Source organism: Eptesicus fuscus, chromosome 1, assembly GCF_027574615.1.
Source record: "Eptesicus fuscus isolate TK198812 chromosome 1, DD_ASM_mEF_20220401, whole genome shotgun sequence".
NCBI lineage: Eukaryota > Metazoa > Chordata > Mammalia > Chiroptera > Vespertilionidae > Eptesicus > Eptesicus fuscus.
The window spans coordinates 50036805-50053163 of NC_072473.1; the positions used below are offsets into that span (position 1 = coordinate 50036805).

At 53.8% G+C, this 16359-nt stretch overlaps 1 protein-coding gene across 3 annotated transcripts; it reads left to right on the top strand.

The window, feature by feature from the left end:
• Positions 1-2945: 2945 nt before the first annotated feature.
• Positions 2946-15876, top strand: EFNB1 (ephrin B1). Of its 3 annotated transcripts, none has more exons than XM_008155950.3 (5): positions 2946-3840; positions 12360-12637; positions 13393-13485; positions 13692-13820; positions 13978-15876. In XM_008155950.3, the coding sequence occupies exons 1-5, from the start codon at positions 3713-3715 to the stop codon at positions 14388-14390; spliced, it is 1041 nt and encodes a 346-aa protein (XP_008154172.1). In that variant the 5' UTR covers positions 2946-3712; the 3' UTR covers positions 14391-15876. The 3 variants fall into 3 exon arrangements, with proteins under 3 accessions (XP_008154172.1, XP_054572538.1, XP_027987627.1); XM_054716563.1 differs by having other exon boundaries at positions 13692-13781; XM_028131826.2 differs by lacking the exon at positions 13393-13485.
• The last annotated feature ends 483 nt before the right edge of the window (positions 15877-16359 follow it).

Consider the following 16359-nt stretch of genomic DNA (forward strand, 5'->3'; position numbering starts at 1 on the left):
GGGAGGCTCTGTGGAGGAATAATAGTTTCCATTTAGTAAGTGCCTTGGTGGGCCAGGCATGATGCTACGCCTTTTATATGCATTATCTCATTCACCCCTCACCTCTGTGAAGGAGGCATGATCTCCAGATTACAAGCGAGTTAACTGAAGCACACAGAGGTGAAGTGACTTGCTCAAGGAGACAGAGCTGATAAGCAGTGAAATCTGTGGCTCAGAAGTTTATACCCCCGGCCATTCATGGGGGTGGGAATCTGAGCTCATAATGTTATGCCGGAGGCCTTCTGCATCCCTGGGCCCAAGAGGTCCCCACACACTGATTTTAGTCTGCTTGGAGCTCCTCCAAGGCAAGGCTCAGCAGGGCTCTTCTGTTGGTCGCCAGGGTAGGCCTAGCTCAGAGGCTAGCATAGACTCGGTGCTCAGGAAACTTGAAACTTGAGGGGATGTGGACTTGGAAAAGAGAGGGCCCACCTCATCCACAGATCCTGACTTCCTCTCAGGCTCCCTTGGGGAGTAATTTTTCCCTACCTCAGGGGCCTGAATCACTACTTCTGAGGCCCTGCTGGGGTGGGACAGAAGATGGGGGCCCAGAGTCACCAGCCCCCACTGAGACAGGGAGTAGTCCCAGCCCTGCTCCCGAGAAGGAAATTGTGTGCTATGACTAGGAGTGAGTAGCGTGTGGAGCACTCCTAGACATAAAGAGGTCTCTCCTCTTTCCTCTACTGTCCTCCCCACCCAAGATTAGGTGTTGGCACACTCAGGAATTGCTTCTGAATTCCCAGGTTTTCACAGCATAGCAAAGGAGCCTCATCTCTGTCATCCCACACCTGATCTTGGGTTTGCCTCCCTCCCAAAGGGCACTCAGAACATGGAAAGTGGAATCCAAGCCTTGTTCTGGGTTTAGCTGGGCCTTTGGAGATGTGGCCAGGGACACAGATGAACCTTCCTAGGCCTAGTAACCTCTTGGAGGACCGTGAGTAAAGAGTAGGGTTCTGGCCATCCTGAAGGCTGCTGCTTTCCAGGCATGAACCAGATTTTAACTGTGAATGAATTAAGCAAGGATGTAAGCCAGAGGGGGCTGAAAATGTGTCAAATCACATTAGAGGGAAATGAGCATGGGTTTTGGACATAGATAACTCTCCGGTCAAATCCTGCTTACACTACTGAGTAGTTAGGTGACCTCAGATGAGTCACTTCTCCTCCCTGAGCCTTAGTTTCCCATTTATGTAAAATGGAGATAATGAAACTCATCTCAAATGATTACAAAAGGAAATTCATCTACCACAGTTATTGGCACAGAATAGGTACCCAGTACGTGGCAGGCTGCTTTCCATAGTCAGGTTTTGATGTTCTGCCATGCACTTGGGGGGATCTTTGTTTCCAAGCTTGAGTTTGGGGTGCCTTTGCATCTTGTTCTCATCTCTCTTTGCTCACACCCCAATAAGGGGCCAAGCTGGGCTCTGAGAGACTCCTCCTGAGATGTCTACCCAGAGGCTCCTCCTCCTCCCTGTCTACCCAGATCCCCCTCACTCTGGATGCCCTGTCCCTGAGAAGGGGTCCCGCTTCTTTTTATTCTCCCCCAAATAGAGGCCCGCTCTACAGCCAAAGAGATAATAAGAGAATCCAGTGAGAAACTCAATAGTTCAGCTTCCTACTTACATGAGATAAAGGCATGAAACTCTAAATGTTAGAGCATTTTTGGTGCCTCAAATGGTTCCTCACTTAATTATTTCCATAAAGAAACAGCAAGGGGACTTCATATCCTTGGCAATCCCAAATCCACATATTTTTACTGTGCTTTCTCTTATACCTTACACTGGGCGTGGTTTTTGACAAGGTAACCACATCTGTTCCAGGTCTTGTGTTTAAGCGCTTGTGCCAAGCTTGTGTGTGCCACGCTCCAGTTCAGTGAGAGCATCATGTGTTTCAGGTGCCCGCAGTACTATAAAAGACCAGTAGGGGGAGATATTAGCACGTGGGTGTGTCTGTTGGGATCCGACCAAGGCCAGCGGGTTGGACCGGGAGGGCCAAGCTGTGGGATGGAGCCAAAGTTATAAGCAAGGAAGCGAGGAGGGGCGGGGAGAATGGGGTAGGGCTGGGAGACAAAGACTCAGATGGCCAGGCCGGGAGAGGCTGGAGTCAGTGTCTGCGAGTTCTGAACGCTGCTTTTGCTTTTTTGAAAAGGGGCCTGCCCCTTGCCTTTCCTCTTTGCCTTCGAGGTGTCTTTCTTTATGGAGGTGCTCTCTTATCCCGGCTGGCCTATTCGAGGCCTTGCCTGCGCCTTTTGACAGAACCGGTCTCCTGTGGCTCTCCTCCAAAATCTGAAATTCCAAAGGGCTAGTACCTAGTGGTGAAAAACTCACCCCCACCCCGGGAATCCCGTACTTAACCCGTCTGAATCTCCACTACTCACCGCTATCCGTTTGTATGTTCAGGTCTCCGGGTCAATGTGCAAGCAGACACTTCATTGAAAGGGCGGAAGGAGAAATGGCCACCAGAGTTATACAGCATGCTGGCCCTGGAGCAAACAGGCTATCCTTGCCACAGAGCAGGACTTCGGGGCTAGTGTGTGTATATAAAAGAGAATGAAAGCACTACTTTCTTGGGGTACTTGTGACAGAGCCTGTGTGGTTCAGGACAGTGGGTCGGAGTGTTGACCAGGCGCGCAGGGAGGAGAGGAAGCCGACAGCTACAGAGGAGGGCCAACTTCCCACGGGTAAGCGCTCTGGGAACTGGACTAGGCGGGACCCACCCTTAACCTCACGAGCCACACACTCAGATTGGTGCCATGGAAAGCGCGGCGTCCTTAAGAGCTCCCTGAAGCCCCGCCCCTTCCTGTTCGGGGGCGTGGTAAGGGGGCAAGGACCCTGAAACGGAGCTTGCTATTGGCTAAGAGCTGTAGGGTTGGCCTTGCTTTCGTGTGAGCAAGGGAGTAGACAGTTTAGCAGCAGAGGAGGGAGTCTATGTGCGCTGGATCACAGTGCGAGGTGTGTGAGGCTCACATTGGCCTAAGACCCTCGGGCGCAATCGCAGGGGAGCTAGGACTCTGCTACTCGGCTGCCGGGCCATCCTGCGAAGCTTCGGAGGCACAAACTGATGGGACTAGCTCGCTCAGCCGCATCTCCCCTCTCTTTTAAGAGCACTGAGCGGGGCCCGCGTTGAAGCAGAAGCTGTCGGGGGGCGCGGAGCCCGGAGTCCCAGTGTGGCCTGGAGGAACGGAACTTGTGTCAGGGCGAGCCAGGTGGGAGCTCCCGGGCCGCGCTTGGGTTTTAAGGAGAAGCCCACATCTTCTGAGGGGTGCCGATCCCGGGACAGTCGAAGAGTCGGGGCGGCCACTGAATCCCCCGCGGGGAGACCCTGTCGGGGAAAGGGTACGCAGTCCCAAACAATCTCGGAAAGCAGAGCGGAATCAGGCGGGTACACCCGGGGGCGCAGAGCCCCCGTCGCGTCCGGTGCGGCGGAGAGGTCAGGGGAACGAGCCCTCGGAGGCCCCAGCCTGTGCCCAGGTTGGGGGCGGCTGCCCAGTGAGTTCTCCTGGCCCGCCGGGAGAAGAAGAGCGGCACCGAAGCCTACGGGAGGGGAGCACTTCAAGGCCCCTGGCCGAGGAGGATGGGAGCCTGAGCGCTTCAGAGCACAGCGCAGCACGGCGGCAAGACGAGGCGAGCTTTGCTGAGGAGGCGCCAGGGGATCCGGAACCGCAGCCTGCCCCGGGAAGATGGCCCGGCCAGGGCAGCGTTGGCTCAGCAAGTGGCTTGTGGCGATGGTCTTGTTGGCGCTGTGCCGGCTTGCCACGCCACTGGCCAAGAACCTGGAGCCCGTGTCCTGGAGTTCCCTCAACCCCAAGTGAGTAACTTAATCTGCTCTAGTCCCTGGGGGTGGGAGGCACTCCTTCGGGGTGAGGCCGAGCGCCCCTAAGTGCAAGTGGGGAAGTGTTTGGAAGAAGAGCGGCGCCCCATTTTGTCTCTGGCTTTTTCTAGTGTGTTTTCCTGCGGACGGGCGGGGCAGGGTGCAGTGGATTGAGGTGGGGGCACTTGTCTGGGTTGTGACCCCGCAGCTTATGGGCCCTCTTCGCCATACCCCCCAGATCAAGTCGAGATGGTCACTCCAGGGGGATCTGGGAGTGCAGGCGCTCAGTGGCGCACTACAGAGCTGGGTGGTGGGGGGAGAAGGCAGCCCTTTCTGGGGCCCCTGAGAACGTGGCGGTTTTCGTCCACAGCCTGGGAGTGGGGGGCGACTTTGACCTGGGCCAGGGATGAGGCCGGAACATTGGTTCCTCGTTTGTTTAGCTGTGAAGGGACCTAGGTGCGGGACTCCCGCTTGGGGTGGTTGGCAGCGCCCATATACTAATTCCGGCTTCTCCCATTTTCATTTCTCTTTCTTCCCTGGTTTGCCTCCCTAGCTTTACGCTTTGCTGTTTCTTCTAGCCCCCCTTTTCTCCCTGCCGGGCCTTGGAAGGGCGGGCGCTGCTTCCAGGCGCACAAAGGCGGCGGGTGGAGAGGGGCGGAGTGGAAGAGCCGTTTGTGGGTGGGGGGTTCAACCCAGCGCCCGTGGGGGGGGGTCCCCAGTGGATCCTGTGGCAGAGATTTGAGGACACCCAGGAGAAGGGGGGGGGTCAGCCTGGGAGAAAAGTGGGTGGGGAGTGAAGGATTTGAGATTCCTGCCCAGGCAGTCCCTTGGCCCCCACCCTATGTCCCTCAGACTGGGAAGCTGTGTTTAGCTTTCCCCCAAGGGGTTGGGGAGGCAGCTATGTAGAGGAGATCCTTTCTTCTTTTTCCCCTCCTCCTTCCCCTTTATAATCCCCCCCCCCTCCCCAGCAACACACACCTTTCAGGGCGGTGGCTCACTGGTTTCTGGGCTGTTAGTAGGGAGTGAATGGGGCTGTGTGGTGACCTCTGGACCTTTTTCTCCTTTGGCATCCAGGACTCAGGTTGGAACCTAGGGTCAAAATTGCTCTTCCTTCCTGTTTTCTTGAGGTTTCCGCAGTGTGCAGACACCTCCCCCCCCGCACTTAGTGGTAAAGTGGGGGGGCTTGGACTTGGTGGGAAAGTAGGGGGCCTTGGCCTACCCTGTTGGTGCTTTCCCATTCCTATATCTGAAATCTTTTCCTATCCACTCTCCTGGGCTCCCCGCTAACTTCCTGGGCTCCTGCCTGCCTCAGACTCTTAGGTCCCAGGGACATCTGAGTCCTGGAGTGGGAGAAGACAGCTTCTTTAGTTTTCTTCTCCTTGGGTTAAGGTAGGATCCTATTTACTGTTCAATGGGGTAGCTAAACCAGGGTCAGGATAGAGGGCTCTGTCTTGGTCCTGGAAAGGGAGTAGCAAGAATTTCTCCCATACCCAAAGCCAAATCGGGCACAGTGCTCTACTAACAGTAGGAACTCAAAATGGTCTGGGGGCCCTGGGCTGCAGAGCCTAGAAGGAAAGGCTGTAAAGTGCCAAGTTCTCTCCCTTAAGGGTAAAGGCTGGAAATGTTCCCTTCTTGAGACTGGAGAGCTGAAAGCCGCCTGGGGTAGCCCATCATAGGGGCTCATGGGAGTGACCTAATTGCTCTCTCAGGTCTCTAACCAGAGATAGCATGCAGCTCCACAGCTGGAAGTGAGCCCGCCTGCAGAGTTGAGGCAGTGAGCTGGGAGAAACAGGATTTCTCTGAGTTTCTCCCTTTTTGTGTTTTGAGTTTTTAGTGCTCTGGACTGGTTTGCAGGTTTTTGAGGTCTGACACCCCTACATCCACTTCAGGCTGAGTGCAGACATTCTGGGGGGTGGGAGTGATGATTGAGGATTCAGTAGGACCTGCATGAATTCTATCCTATAATTGAGCAGGTTTTGGGAATGGTTGGGGACTGGTTCTGGTACCCCTGTGTGCTCCCCCCCACCTTCCACTCATCTCAGGAGTCTGCAGCCACCATGGGGGTGGGTAAGAATACAGGAGGGAGGCACAACCCTCAGCTCCACTGGAGCTCTGGAGGCTGCCTTTGCCTCTGCACCGGACTTCAGGCTGCCACAGCCTTTCAAATGAACAGTCTCTCTCTGTCCATCTCCCTCTTTGCCTCTGGTTCTCACTCTCAGGTCCCTGTTGGTTGGCCTTCTCTGATCTGCACTCACCTCCCCTCTCTAGCCAGGCTTCTCAGCTCTCCCTCTTTCTCACACTCCCTCTCACTCTTAGTCACTCTCTGCCTCTTTTTCTCAAGTCCTTTTGTTTCTCGCACATGCCCGTGCTCCCTCACAGGCTCATTTTCTCTCTTCCCTCCCCTCTTCCTCCAGGCTTTTGGTCTGTCTCCTCAGCCCTGTCAGGAGCTGGCAAACCTCCCCCCGCCCCGCCATCTCCCAGCTCTTATAAACCCTGCTTAATTGCTTCCTCCTTGGGAAAAATATCAAAATAAAGAAGTGGTGGGGCCAGGGGTATGTTTGCAGGTTCCAGGGTGCACCCCAGCCCTGAACACGAGAGGGGAGCTGGAAGGGCCAGTTCAAGACTCCCAGCCTCTTTCCCAAATTGGCACTGGGGCTTCTCAGTGTGGTAGACCCTGGGTGGCAAGAGCTTCTGCCTCCTTGGCCCCTCTTGTCCGCTTTGTCTGAGGCATGCAGGGTGGGGAGGGGGGTTTGATACCACTAGAGGCTGGGAGGAACCAGAGTGTGCGCATGCACTTGGCTGGGGGCTGTGATGGAAGGTCCTAGGGTGGCCCCCTCCCCCAGCCTTCTCTCCAGAGAGCTTGGGGCAGCCGGCAAACCTCACATTTGAGTCCTCAGCCAAGTCCAGCTGCTGCAGTTCAGTCTCTCAGTCCCGTTCTGACCCCTTCTTGCCCCCCACTCAGGTTCCCCCACCTCCAGGGAGTGGGAATGTGCCTGAGATCACATTACACCTTCCTTACAAGGGGCTGGGGGGTTCAGCTTGGCATCCGGGACCCTTTGACTCCATTTAGCATGGGTGGGGGCAGCTGCAGACCCCAACCCAGGCTTGCCTGCTACAAGCCAAAGTATTGTCCCCAGGCCCCTCACAGCTGTTCCAGCTCACAGACCTGGGGAGGCCAGCTTATGGGGCCCCTCTCCAGGGCGGCTAGGGACCTGACCTCCTCTACTCTGTGGCTGATTGGCCACAGGTGGGGGCCTGAGAGTGATGGGAACCCAGCAGCTCATTGAGTTCCCTGTTCCTCTCCCTCTCCACCCCCACCCCATGCAGCCAGGCCAGGGCTAGAAGGGCCTGTGAGGCTAGGGTAGGGGCTGAATCAAGGGTTCCCTTTCTCCCCTCAGGCTCTCCATTGCTTCACCAGCTCAGTGGCTGATGATAGGCGGGCCTAGGATACTACTGTGCATCATGGTTTTCTGGGGTTGGGACTACAGAAAGGGTGGCCAGCCAGGAGGCTGCTGGTTGCCATGGGAACACCAGGTTTGGGGGAGGTTCACCCTGTAATAGGGGAACTGAGGTGGGGAAATGCTCACCAGCCACATTTGGGGTTCCTTGCCCTGTGCCCACAGAAGCCCCTCCTGGGTGTGTTGGTCTGGTACTCAATTTGGGTGGGGGTGCTAGCAGCCAGTACTGTAAGCTTCTTACTTCTAAATAGCACTGTTCTTGGTATGCTAACTAATAGTTAGGCAGCACCTTGCTACTCACAAGTGTCCTTATACGTGAACTCATTTGATGTTCCCAACAGCCCTGGGAAGTTGGAACCATAAGCATTTCCAAGATGAGGAGGCATACGCCTAGAAAAGGGAAGTGACTTGTCTACAGTCAGTCAGTCAGCCCGTAAAGATATAGCTGTGCTATGTGCCATTCTGTCCATACCATTCTGCTGCTGTGTACTCTACGAGAGATGGGAATTCAAGGTGGAGTTTGGGAAGAGGCACTGGCTCCCTGTCTCTGGGTTCCCCTCTCACCTCACAGGTATGGGTGCATCTGTCCTTGTGATTCAGGCCCTGCCTGTGTGGGATGAGCAGTGCTCTGACTTTCTCATTTGACTTTGCCTGCTCAATTGATCAGAACTAGAGACAGAAACTCACTACCTGGGACTCTCCCTCCTGGTCTCTGAACAGCACCATTGCATCCTGTCTAGACCCCACAGAAAGTAGACAATGAGGAAGGGAAGGTTAAGCCCCCAGTGGACCCTATCATTGGCCAGGTGGGGCATATAGGAGGTCACAGTCCAGTGTGGGTGTGGAGAGTGACTTCCTCTGGGACTCTCCTGGCTTCCCTGTCTCCGACAGGGCTGTGCGTGTGCCAGGACCCAGCTGCTGTTCCTGCCCACCCACGCCTGGGCGGGCACTGCTGGGACATGCCAGGCCTGCTCCTGCTGCCTCAGGGGCTGGGTGGAGCTGGGGGAGTGAAAGAGGAGTCTTTAATTTGGGGGCTCCCCACCCTTGCTGGGATGAGAGCAGACTTGAGCTCTGGCTTGGGTTCTGTCCTCCACTGGTCCTACCACCCTGGGGGGTGCAGGCGTGGTGGTGCTGGGGTCACCCAATCAAGGCTGTGGCTAGTCTTTTCTACTAAACTTGGACTAGCATGGCCTGGGACCAGGATCTCCCTTTGGCCACTCTCTGACCACAAGTTCCTAGAGCCTGAGGTAATGATGAGGAGAAAAGAAGTATAGATCTGGTCAAACGTGGGCAAGCTTTCTGAGCATAACCCCACACTGCAAACTCTCCCCCCTGGACATTGTATGTGTATGGGTGAAGAGGAGCTCAGCTGGACAAAAGAAACAGGAGCCAGTTAGCCTCTGACCAGTCCAGGACCTTGGAGGCTACTACCTAGATCCTGCAGGCTTCTACTATTCCAGAGTTCTTTTTTGCTATCATAGATGGGAAGGCTGTGGGAGAAACATGGACTAGGGTGCAGGGGAAAAGGCAGGTCCCAAGGTAGGAGCTGGACTGCTCAGGCTGCATTCCCCAAGTCCTTTTACTCCCTGGGGTGGCTCCATGGGATCCAGGGGCTATCAGATGCTAAGGAGGGAAGGTCTCGGGGTTACCATGACGACCTGCTTCAGGCTTCCTGCTGGGCCATGTCAATCCCCTTAGTTTCCAGAAAAGGGCTTTGTCTGGGGGTGGCCCCAGGCAGGAATGCTTGACCTGATACTGGGGGCAGTAGTACTTTTTGAAAAGCAGAGGATAAAGACTTTAACTTGGGGACAATCTCTTCTACCTCCTCTCCTGCCCTTATTCCTAACCTGGTGAGTATGAGATAAGACTTTCAGGGTTCCCCTGTACAATGTGACTAGTGTTGTACATGTCTTCATGACCTCACTCTCTCACTAGCTACATACCCAATCCTCGTGGCCCCTTGCCACTTTCTTGGGCCTCTAATAGACCAAGAAGCAGTTTTTTCCAGTGCGAGGGGCTCAGAGTCCGGGAAGACAGGTCTCTTCAGTCTCCTCTCCCTTCTGCACTTTAGGGGAAGGTACCTTTCCCTTTGCCAGCTGCTATGCAAATTAACTTATGAATATTTATGGACTCTGTTCACTGAGGTTGAAGTGAGTCTGAGGGGTATTGGGGGCAATAATCGTCTCTTCTTCTCCCACGCCTACCCACTATGTAGACATCTGTTTCCTCCGTGTCTTTGGGTTCCAGTTAGCTGGGAGCCCTGTGTTCTAATTCCAGGGCTCCAGGTCCTGAGTGGCAATGGAAGACGGTGCTCAGGGCAGACAGGACACCCTGGTGAGTAAGCCAGGGCCAGGTAATTAGAAAGCTGAACTGGCCTGTACCCCCCTTGCATGCCCTCAGTGTACCTGTTGTCACCTACATGTAGGGTCTTGTTGAGGTGCAGCTGTACAAGGTTTTCTTAGATGCTCTAGGGGCTAATGTCCTGGGTGAGTTAAGTCTCCTCCGGTTGGCTCTGAGTACCTCCCTTCAATGGAAACGTTCATCTGATCATAGCTTCACATGGGGAGCCTGGGCTCAGTGGGTCTAAGCTTCCTTGTGGCTCTAAGGTGTTAGAAGTTGTCTAATCCTGTTGTCTGGATGGAACCAGTGTGAGGATTAGAAAGTGAAAAATATCTTGGGAAATATAGAGGCTTTGGTGAAACTTCTTTGCTTTTTATGGAACATGGGGTGGGGGCATTCATTCTTAAATGTTTATGTGTGCCCCCATCCCATGCCTGCTTCCTTTTTGGCCCTCTCGGGTACAATAAAGTTAAGTACTAAGGGGGAGACCTCGTGGATTTTATAATCCTGCACAGCAAGATCGCAGGCCCCAGCTTGGTGGAGCTTCACTGGACATGAAGAGAGGGCTGCCTTTCTTCATGTCCTTCATCTATTTGGTCTAGTTCTCGTACTCGCCTCCTTGGCTGTCATTTTCCTCCCTGGGGTTAGGTCACAGAGCTTCCAGATAGCCCTCATACCTCATACCTTGTAGTCCCCACTGTGGAACGTACCCTCACAAAGTAGAACCATGCTCTTCCACTATCAGCTTCGTTCTTTTGAAGTACTGCCTTCAGCCCTTCATTGTCTTTCTGCTAGAAGGTCTGTCCCCAATGAGGTGAAACCCATAGTGCAGGTTGTGATCCTCAAAGCTTTTTAGTCTGGCCCCAGCTAAGCTTTTCCACCTCTTCCTCTACCACTGGGCCATTCACTGACCTGACTTTTGTGTCCCAGCCACTGCTGTTTACTCTTTTAAAATTAAATTAAATTTTTTATTATTTTTAATTTTATTGACTTTATTGGGATGACATTTGGTTAATAAAATTACATAGGTTTCAGGTGTACAATTCTATAATATATCATCTGTCCATTGTATTGTGTGTTCACCACCCCAAGTCAATGCTGTTCACTCTTGCTGTGTGTTGTCTTCTTATTTGTCACCCAGGACCAACTTTCTTCCCACCCTTTCTGTTGAACCATCTCTGACCATCCTATCACATGAATTGCGTTTCCACTCACTGCCTCCAGCCCTTGCTGTTTGAACTACCCCCTCATACATAATCATAGATAGCCTGGTGCTGTCTATTGCTGAAACGTGGGCTATTTACTTTTCTGATCCCTACCAGACAGTAAAGTCTTTGATGATGGGGCCACATCTTTTCTTCCTATCCACCCATTCAGGAAACAAGACTGGGCTCATAGGTACTTGGTGTCAGTATCTGGCTGCCTGACTCTTGGAGTTAAACATGTTGAGTACCTACTGTGTGCTAGGTGCTCTGCATATGCCATTGCATCCAAGGCAGCACAGGCCTAACACCTAGGGAGGAGGGCTCTTTCCACCTCCAGTTTATGAGGGAGGAAACAGAAGCTCAGAAAGAACAGGTAGCACGTCCAAGGCTACAGAACTAGTAAAAGCCCTATCTGTCTAATTTCACAGTTTGTCTTCTTTCTCCTACATAGTACTGCTTAGCTCCCAGCTCCAGCCTGCCCAGGCTCAGATGTGGCCAAGAGAACACCATTTTTTTACTTTGTGCTTAGGCAAGGATAGAGTGATGAGAATAGATGGCCCTGGGCAGCTGCCCTCCCCCTGCTATTCCCAAGTGTCTGGCCTTCTGGAGTAGAAGACCTACCCAGCTCAGATGGCATTTGTCCATCTCCTCTCAGAATCTGGAGCAGAGGCAGTGTGGATGTGGGGGAATTAGAATACAGATGAAGGAGGTTCCAAGGGCCCTATATTATATGATCTATTGTCTCTGCTTTGGTCCCCTCTCCTCTCTCTGTTCTTAGGAGTGAGACTGGTCAAGTTTGGGGACTCAGATTTTTGCATGATGGGGATGATATATGTTCACTGGGCAATGGGAGTGAGGAGTGGGGAGATCTGTGTAGAGCTGCACCTGGCCAGAGACTGTGCCCATTACTCCTGGGCTCCAGGAGATGCCTGTTCCTATCTCCCCATCATGTCCAAGATTAGCAAGGATGGGAGAGAAGGTATGGGTCCCAGGCAGGTTGAGTTCCCCCAGCCATTGGCTGGAAGCTGCAAGGGGTAGTGGCTAAGGCATGTGTAGGCGCGCACGCGGGCATGCGTGCACATATGCACATGTGTGCAGAGGAGGTGAAATCAGTGGCTATGAAGGAATGTGAGTGTGATGGTGGTGGGAGGAGGATTGGACTGCCACTTCCAAGGCAACACAGGCCTGACACCTTGGTACCCAGCCCATCAGCCATGTCAACCCACTGCGGAAATGCCACATTAAGACAAAGGGCTCCCCCAGCTAAGCAGTGCCCCACCCTGCCAAGCAGTCAAAACCTGGCAGCCTTGCCCATGGGCCACCCCTTCCACACTCTGCTGGCAATGTGGTTCTCTCTCCTCACCTCCAGCACTAGGATGGAGGAAAGACAGAATTCCTGTTCTTGCCATCCCCACTCAGGAGGCCCAGCCAGCCCTCATTGTTTGCTCCCCTTGCTTGGGAGATAGCCTGAAAACCCTACCCTGAGGCTGACCCTCTCTTTTCTTCTGAGCAGGTTCCTGAGTGGGAAGGGCCTGGTGATCTACCCAAAGATTGGAGACAAGCTGGACATCATCTGTCCCCGAGCAGAAGCAGGGCGGCCCTATGAATACTACAAGCTGTACCTGGTTCGGCCTGAGCAGGCAGCTGCCTGCAGCACCGTGCTCGACCCCAATGTGCTGGTCACCTGCAACCGACCAGAGCAGGAAATCCGCTTCACCATCAAATTCCAGGAGTTCAGCCCCAACTACATGGGCCTGGAATTCAAGAAGCACCATGATTATTATATTACCTGTGAGTCCCTGCCCATCATGTGGGTCTCTCCTATTCTGTAGCAATGGCAGCCTCTAAGTAGTAGTGAGACCGCTCACAGTTAAGGCTCTGCTTGATATGGTCCTCTTTGAAGACTGGCATGCCCTCCTCCCAGCCTGTCCTTGGAAATCTGCCCCTAATATTCACCAAGGGCCCACTGCTGGCTCGCCTTGGCTTGAGTGAGAGAGTTCTCCAATTTGTGGTGTTCTCACTCTTATTTTCTTTGCCCACCTAAGATCCAATCTTGGGAATGGCAGAGTTGGCAAAGCCCTTTGGGATCTGCCACCTGTTTGGCTTTTCTCTTTATGGGAGATGCCACCCCAAGAGGGGGTAGGACTTCTTGCCCGAGGTCACACAGGGAGTTAGGGATGGGATTGGGACTCTAACCCAGTTCTCCTGACCCCCTAATCCAGTATTTCTTCCAGTTTGTGTAGAAGCCTCCTTCAAAATGCCAGTCTGATTGCTTTGTTGCTGAGCAACATTGCCCAATGAGAAGACATATCTTAGTGTCCACTGAGAAAGAAGGGCCAGAGCCTGGTCATGAGCAGTACCCTTGGGGAGGGGCAGGGCTTGCTATTCTGTCCCTGTGGGAGAAAAAGAAGTTGAAAGAATCACAGGTAGGTGGGGGCTCCTTGCTACTCTCCACCTCCCAGTTCTGTCCTAAAGCAGCACTAGGGTTTCTGGGTAATGTGGGCAGGCCTGTCTCTCCCCCTGATGTCACTGGCATCTTGCTGCAGCTACATCCAATGGGAGCCTGGAGGGACTGGAAAACCGGGAGGGAGGTGTGTGCCGCACACGCACCATGAAGATCATCATGAAGGTCGGGCAAGGTGAGTACCCAGTTTGAGGGCTCCCAGTTAGGCCTTTGCAACAGATGTCTCTGACTGAATATAAGTTTGTTGGGAGTAGGGGAGGGGGCAGTAGAGTTAAAGTAGCTGAGGTCTGGTATACAGCCCATACTTGGCCCACCTTAGATGAATGAGTCCCTCATGCTGGTGGGGTCCCTTCCCCTCACCTGTCCTCTCTCCACCCACAGACCCCAATGCTGTGACACCTGAGCAGTTGACTACTAGCCGACCCAGCAAGGAGGCTGACAACACTATCAAGATGGCCACGCAGGCCCCCGGTAGTCGGGGCTCCCTGGGTGACTCTGATGGGAAGCATGGTAATATATGGGTGTCTCCCAGACTCTGAGACCCAGAGGGCAGAAGCCATTGCCATTGCCCTTTCAGGCCTTGTCTCTAAAGAAAGGCAGGATGGGGCCCAGCCTTAAATCTGCCATGTGTCCCTAACTGTTCCTCCCCTCCCTTCCCCTTCCTCAGAGACTGTGAACCAGGAAGAAAAGAGTGGCCCAGGTGGGAGTGGAGGCAGCAGCGGGGACTCTGACAGCTTCTTCAACTCCAAGGTGGCATTGTTTGCGGCTGTCGGCGCTGGCTGCGTCATCTTCCTGCTCATCATCATCTTCCTGACGGTTCTGCTACTAAAGCTGCGCAAGCGACACCGCAAGCACACGCAGCAGAGGGCACCTGCCCTCTCACTCAGTACCCTGGCCAGTCCCAAGGGGGGCAGTGGCACGGCGGGCACCGAGCCCAGCGACATCATCATCCCCTTACGGACTACAGAAAACAACTATTGCCCCCACTATGAGAAGGTGAGTGGGGACTACGGGCACCCCGTCTACATCGTCCAGGAGATGCCACCCCAGAGCCCAGCGAACATCTACTACAAGGTCTGAGAGCCCGGAGCGGCCTCAGGCCCTGAGGGACCGTCGGAAGGGACTGCACCTCTCCTTTCTCTCCACGCCCTTTCCCTTGCCAGCTGTGCCCACCTTTGTAATTAGTTTTGTAGTTTCTTGGCTTTTATAATCCCCCTTTGCCCTGCCCCTAGGCTTTGGAGGGGGTACTCATGCCCCAGCCCCCATGCTCTTGTGCCTTCCCCCTCTGGCCAGGCCTCTGGGCTCTGTGGGGGTGCCCCTTTGAGGAGGGCAGGGTTGGACGCTAATGGACAGTAAGCAGGGAGATGACCCCCCCCTGGCCCTGCCCTCCTCACTCCCTTTTCCCCTTCCCAGGACTGTTTGTCTGCTATCATCACTGTTTTTAATGTTTTTGTTCATTTTTTAGCTGTCAACTCCTTTTCATATGTTTTTTTGGAAGAAAAATGGAAAAGGCAGCCCCTCTGAGCCCAGCTCAGCCTAGTATAAGGGGTCAGGGCCAGGGCCAGGATGTGGCCAGCTTGGAAGCATAGGATGGCCTATATGTTATTTGGGGGTCAGGGAGGCCAGGACTGTTCTTGCCCATGAGGGAAGATGACAGTGCCTTTGGGCAAGGTGTCTCACCCTCCCTTCCTGACCCTTCTGCTACAAAGCTGATCTTGGCAATGGGGTAGTGGCTGCCACCCTTTCTCTCACACACACAGACACACACACACACATACACACACACACACACACACACATCCCTTCCTTGTGGGATTCTTGGGCATCTCCTGCCTCCCTCACTCTCACGGTAATTAACGTCTTAATTGGCTGTTGCCTGGGGAACAGGAGAGCTGTTGCAGGCAGATGACCTCATGGGGGGTGGAGGGAGGTGAGGTGCCCAGGTGGCTATTTGCCCTGTAGAGCTGGGAGTTCTCCCTTCTCCTCCCTCCCCTTCCTGTTCTCTCCTTACCTTTGGCCCCCTTTGGCCTGGTGGGAGATAGAGGCCCAGGGCAGAGACCTAAGCAGGTATAAGGCCAGGTAGACTGCTCCTTTTCTGGGCTCTAGAACAGGTGGATGCCCCAAAGCCAGCTCTCATTGGCCCCCTACTCTTGGGCTGGGGCCTGGAAAGAGGAAGAAGCTGCCCAGGGTTGGGCCAGCATGCCGTGCACTTTGACCCCGGCTCCTTGCCAGCACGGCTGCTAACAGACTGCCACTTGAGTGTGCCTTGCAAGCGCTCCCAGAGTGGCCATGGAAGGAACTGGGCCTTACACCATCCACCTTCATACTGCCTCCTGGCCAGTTGCCTACCCTAGTGCCAGGTGGGAGAGAGGGAGTGGAATAGCCAGCCCCTTCCAGGTGGCAGTCGGAAGGCATTTTGTTTTTGTTTCTGTTGCCATTTGTGTAAATACTAGTCTTCTTTTTTTGGAAAAAAATAATGTAAAGATGTTTTGTATAAACTCTGAATTATTTTCTTGTTGCTTTTTTTCTTAGAAAAAAAAATGAGAACTAAAAAAACTTAACCACATGGAGATGGGTGTAAAATGGTGTCATGATGTTGGGGAATGAAGTGTGAATGTATGAGTGAGTATGAGAGAGAGAGAGAGAGAGAGAGAGAGAGAGAGAGAGAGAGAGAGAGAGAGAGAGAGTTGAGAGTTCTTGTGCCAAAAACACGGTGGGTGATCTGGGCAAGTATGGAAAGAGGGTGGCTGTCCTAATGGAGCAAGGTGTCTCAAGCCTTCTGCCCCTCCTGCTCTCCTGCCCAGTTTCTTTATCCTCTTCTTCTGCTGGAGCCTTCAACCATTTCCTCATCTGTGTCCTGTCACCTCTGTGGCATTAGCCATGGGCATCTGCCTACTATGGCACTATGCTCAACTAGAGAGGGTGGATGGAGGAGGGTTTGTTCCCATGGGGATCTGGGTGTGTCCAGAAGTACTGCCACCACCTGGCTGGGGCTAGATCTGGGACCTGCTGGCAGGCCCAGCCCTGCCCTGCCTCAGGATGCCTGGAG

Coding starts and splice junctions, on each gene's coding strand:
- EFNB1 (XM_008155950.3), top strand. CDS start 3,713: ATGGCCCGGCCAGGGCAGCGTTGGCTCAGCAAGTGGCTTGTGGCGATG. Junction 3,841..12,359: donor TGGAGTTCCCTCAACCCCAA/GTGAGTAACTTA, acceptor TCTTCTGAGCAG/GTTCCTGAGTGGGAAGGGCC. Junction 13,821..13,977: donor TGACTCTGATGGGAAGCATG/GTAATATATGGG, acceptor CCCCTTCCTCAG/AGACTGTGAACCAGGAAGAA.